Source organism: Penaeus chinensis, chromosome 28 (genome assembly GCF_019202785.1).
Source record: "Penaeus chinensis breed Huanghai No. 1 chromosome 28, ASM1920278v2, whole genome shotgun sequence".
NCBI lineage: Eukaryota > Metazoa > Arthropoda > Malacostraca > Decapoda > Penaeidae > Penaeus > Penaeus chinensis.
This window is the reverse complement of record NC_061846.1, coordinates 21,813,903-21,818,902: the sequence shown is the minus strand read 5'-3', so window position 1 is coordinate 21,818,902 and position 5,000 is coordinate 21,813,903. Positions and strand designations below refer to the sequence as shown.

The 5,000-nt window shown below is 46.1% G+C and overlaps 1 protein-coding gene across 2 annotated transcripts in view; it reads right to left on the bottom strand.

Moving 5' to 3' along the window:
- LOC125040053 (homeobox protein onecut-like) overlaps window positions 1–5,000 on the bottom strand; it is a 301,104-nt gene that overhangs the window by 30,335 nt on the left and 265,769 nt on the right. Inside the window, exon 5 of one of the 2 annotated variants that reach the window (XM_047634505.1) lies at window positions 2,963–3,016. The exons of the other annotated variant lie outside the window; for it this stretch is intronic. Within the exon in view, the coding sequence (XP_047490461.1) occupies window positions 2,963–3,016 (54 nt within the window). The remainder of the gene's footprint in view (window positions 1–2,962; window positions 3,017–5,000) is intronic. 2 annotated transcript variants of the gene reach the window in all.

Below are 5,000 nucleotides of genomic sequence, written 5' to 3'. Positions count from 1 at the left end.
GTAAAGCCGGGTCGTCGTCGCCGTCGCCGCCGCCGCCGCCGGGCCGCTTCCTCGCCTCCGCCACATCACCTTGGAACACTTCGCTTTCAGGAACGCCGAGCGGGTCGTGGTCCTCGCCGGGTCGTTTCTAAACTCAAAGTCGTTCCCCGAAGCCGTTCCTCGAAGTCGTTTCTCGGAGGGTTCGGATGCAGATGGGACGCGCGAGGGAGGAAGGCAGTCAGTCGCCGATGAAGCTGACGATGTTGATGATGATGATGACGATCGCTTTCGCATATGGAAGCTCTCTATTTGGAGTTAATCGACGCTTTGCAAATTCTTGGTTACGTCACCAGTCTCGTGAGAATGAGAGAAGAGCGACGGCGGAGGCAAAGAATTCCGTGGTCGGCGCTCGAAGGTGTTTAAACTTGCTAGGTCACAGTTACGTGGGAATTTATGCCTTATGAATATATATAACTCCATTAACTTCATTAACGTAAGCCTAAACTGTATAATATTGATACTTCGATCATCAATATCTTTATGAAGCTAGACCATTAATTATTAAATTATATCAGGTATAAGCGGCAAAAACGCAAGCAGATATGGATGTATTTAAAAGCGAGTGACATTTCAACGGGGAAAATCTACGGTACACCTACGCCAGGTTTAACTATATACAATTGCCCTAACGTTCACGAGACAGCAAGGTGAGAAAAAAACGTAATAATGATGACACTGAATATCTCAAGCAACGTATGTGACTTTCCAAAACGGTAATAATATCCTATCTCCTCAGCTCTGCCAACAGCTCTCCGATAAGCTCAACACCCTCTCCCCATCTCCCCATCTCCCCATCTCCCCTTCGTCGCTCCAAACTCCCTACCTCGTCTTTTACCCCCCCCCCCCCCTGCCACCTCTCCATCACCTACATCTTCTTTGCCACAATCTTACTATCATTTCTTTCCCCTCTCTGTGGCGAAGAAGAAGAGAAAGAAGGGGAGAGGGCAGAGGGGGAAGAGAGGGAGGGAAAGAGGGGAAGACGACGGAGGGGGGAGAGGGGGTGGAGAGGAGGAGGGAAGGTAACCACTGCTAACAGTATTATCATAGCGAGGCAATAAATTTATTCTCGGTTTATAAATATATCCCAAGTCTAGGAATAATGTGGCCAGCGAGGGGGGCATATTTTGCCACTTTTCAAATGCAGCCGCCGATAGTTCCTCGCATTTTATGGTGCATGAATGTGATAAGGCCGTCATCACCATCCCCGCCACAATATCACCACGATTTAAATTCTCACCATTAGCCCGTTTTTTGTGTGTTTTTATGCAAAATACTGTTTGGATGGGGGTGAGGAACCGTGGGGGGTTGGGGTGGGGGAGAAAGAGGGGGAGGAGGAGGAGGAGGAGGAGGAAGGAGGAGAAACAGAGGGGAGTGATGATAGGGGAGATGTGTCGAGGGGGCAGGGAGGGAGGGAGGGAGGGAGAGACACCCCGCGTCCCTCCCCTATTATCTTCTTCCCCTTTTTTATCATTCTTTTGTTTATTTTTTTAAGGTTTCCCACGCGGACGGGACGCCAAGCCTACCGGAGCCGCGCCTCTCGGATTCTCGCTTCGAAGGGAAGGGAGGCGGAAGAACAATGTGAAAAAATATATAATTGAAAAAAGGCTTACAAATGAATAAATTAATCGCATGTTATTTCTTTAGTTCTTAAAAATATATATAATTGAAAAAAAAGGAAAAAAATGCCATATAAATAAATCGCACGTTATTTCAGTAGTTAACAAAATGATCATTGAAAAAAAGGAGAGAGATAAAAAAAAAAAAAAATCGCATGTGATTTCAGTACTTCTTGTCTCAGATAAAACGACTAGCATAGAAATAAACTCATTTTACGCAATACTTATGCTGAGCGTTGGCATGGCACCCGTGGGAAAAAAGTACGTTATTCTATATGTCAACTCTGTAAAGGTACACGCAAAAGCCAACGATTGGTCGTTAATAGTGTACGCACGAAAGGAAGAGAGAGAGAGAGAGAGAGACAGAGAGAGAGAGAGAGAGAGAGAGAGAGAGAGAGAGAGAGAGAGAGAGAGAGAGAGAGAGAGAGAGAGAGAGAGAAGAGAGAGAGAGAGAGAAAGAGAGAGAGAGAGAGAGAGAGAGAGAGAGAGAGAGAGAGAGAGAGAGAGAGAGAGAGAGAGAGAGAGAGAGAGAGAGAGAGAGAGAGAGAGTGAGAGAGAGAGAGAGAGAGAGAGAGAGAGAGAGAGAGAGAGAGAGGGAGAGAGAAGAGAGAGAGAGAGAGAGAGAGAGAGAGAGAGAGAGAGAGAGAGAGAGAGAGAGAGAGAGAGAGAGAGAGAGAGAGAGAGAGAGAGAGAGAGAGAGAGAGAGAGAGAGAGAGAGAGAGGGGGGGGAGAAGAGAGAGAAGAAGAGAAAGAGAGGGGGGGGGAGAAGAGAAAGAAGAAGAGAGAAAAGAAGAAAAAGAAGAGTGAGAGGAAGAGAAAGGAGAGAGAAAGGAAGAGAAAGAGTGAGAGAGAGAGAGAGAGAGAGAGAGAGAGAGAGAGAGAGAGAGAGAGAGAGAGAGAGAGAGAGAGAGAGAGAGAGAAGAGAGAGAGAGAGAGGAAAGAGAAGGTAGAGAGAGAAAAAAAGTAAGACAGAGAAAGAAAGCAGAGGAGAAAGAAGAGAGAAAAAAGAAAAATAGTGAGAGCGATAATAAGCAAGAGAGACAGAGAAAGAAAGAAAAAAAAATCACTAAAACGGACACAGTAAACCCACGAAACAAACAAGACTCGTACATAATAGACAGCGCAATGTACACAGAAGCTGACTCGCACAATGTACACGAGAGAAACCCAGAAAAAAAAAAATAACAGAGAGACAGGAAGAGAAGGAGATAACAGACCGAGACAAGAGAAGACGAGGTCACGTAAGGTCACTAAAAAAGGTCACGATATTTCGTAAATTAGACAAAATTTCTGACAATAATACATACATCCAGGCTGGGCACATCCCGACCCTCCCTGCACAGATCCTTGGTCATACGTACCTGTAGGAAGGAGAGAAAAAGAAAGAATGGTTAGTTTTCTTAGTGATAAGAAATGGAACAGCGGGTAGAAACCAAGCCTTATATTAATGTGGGGCATGCAGAGTGACGGCTGTTTTTTTGGTTGTTTTATCTTGGTTTTATTTTCTTTTTTTATTTTTATTTGTGTTGCTTACTTTTTGTTGCTTTATTTGTTATATTTTGCTATACATACTCCCCCTAAATACACACACACACACACACACACACACACACACACACACACACACACACACACACACACACAAACACACACACACACACACACACACACACACACACACACATACACAAATATTCTGAAACAAAAACACACACGCAAATAAAAGCAAACACACACACATACACACTAAAGCAAACACAAACAAACACAAAAACAAACACAGACAAGCGCGCATACAAGCACGCATATAAATGTACTCCCATAAATTGAAAATTCTAAGGAAAGCGGTAAGCCATCCTCGGCAGGGGGGTAGGGGCGAAATGGGAATGGGATAAGTAAAATGGAAAAAAGGGGGAAAAGAAAGAAAAGGGAGGTTAAAAAAGGGGGGGGGGTGGACGGGACGGGGGGGAAGGGGAAGGGGAAAGGGAGGGAAAGGGGAGGAAGGAGGACGGGAGGAATGGAGGGGGAAAAGATAGGGTGGAGGAAAGGGAAGGGGAAGGGTGGGGAGGGGGGGGGGGTAGGGTTGTTGAAGCGCTCCCCCTTTTCAAAAAATATGCAAACGGACTCTTAAGGACCAAGGGCCACTAAATGGATTAGGACGCAGTTTAAGAGGGAATTTGACGGAAGCGGGTCGCGGAGGGGGCGTGGCCGGGCCCTCCTTCGCTCAGTCACACGAGGGGCGCCGTCCCCCCGAACCCCTTTCCCCCCCTCCCTCTCCCTCTCGCTCTCTCCTATCTTCTCCCATCTTTCCCTCTGCCTTCTCGCCTCTCTAATTCTTTTCCTCCTCTTTCTTCCTCGTCTCTCCTCTCTTCCCATTCTTCCTCAGATCGCTCTCCTCTCTCTTCACATTTCTCTTATCTCTCTCTCTTCTCTCTCCCCCTATCCACTCCCTTCTCCCCCCCCCCCCCCCCCCGCTGTGGCCCTCGAGAGCCAGGTCTTGGTGGACGAGGGACGCTGAGGTCACAAGACGCTAATGCCTCCTCCTTGTGATACGGAAGAAGGAGGAGGAGGAGTAGAAAGATGGGTAGGGGGATGGGGAGAGAGAGAGAGAGAGAGAGAGAGAGAGAGAGAGAGAGAGAGAGAGAGAGAGAGAGAGAGAGAGAGAGAGAGAGAGTAGTAGTTGTAGTAGTAGTAGTAGTAGTAGTAGTAGTAGTAGTAGTAGTAGTAATAGAAGAAGAAGAAGAAGAAAAAGAAGAAGAAGAAGAAGAAGAAGGAGAAGAAGAAGAGGAGGAGTAGAGGGAACCCAGTCATCACAAATCCTTCAGGAGGTGATGATGAGCGTGAAAGGTGGTGAGTGGGGGGAGGGGGAGGGGGGAGGAGGCAAACAGAAACGTAGAGTCACATTATGCAGATGAGGGAATGAAAGAGAGATAAAGATAGATAGATAAAGAGAGAGAGAGAGAGAGAGGGAGAAGAAGGGAGGAGGATGATATGTGACTGGAATGGTTACAGGAGGAGAGAAAGATTTAGAAAGATTTAGATCCGGAAAAGAAGATAAGGAAAAAAAGATTATAAGGAGATGGAACGAAACGCGAATAATAGCAAAATAATGAAGACAAAAATCACGGAAAAACACAAAAAAAATATGAGGTTAACAAAGACCCAGCGAAAGAAAGAAAGAAAGAACGAAAGAAAAAAAAACGAATTGGTCATGATATGTCATTTTTTCCCCGAGCGTCATATTACGAAAGGTCACATGAAAAGACGCGTTAAATCACCTCTGACCATGAAAGGTTATGACAGGTCAAGGCAGGTCAGCGAGAGTGAAGTGACGGCGGCTGAGAG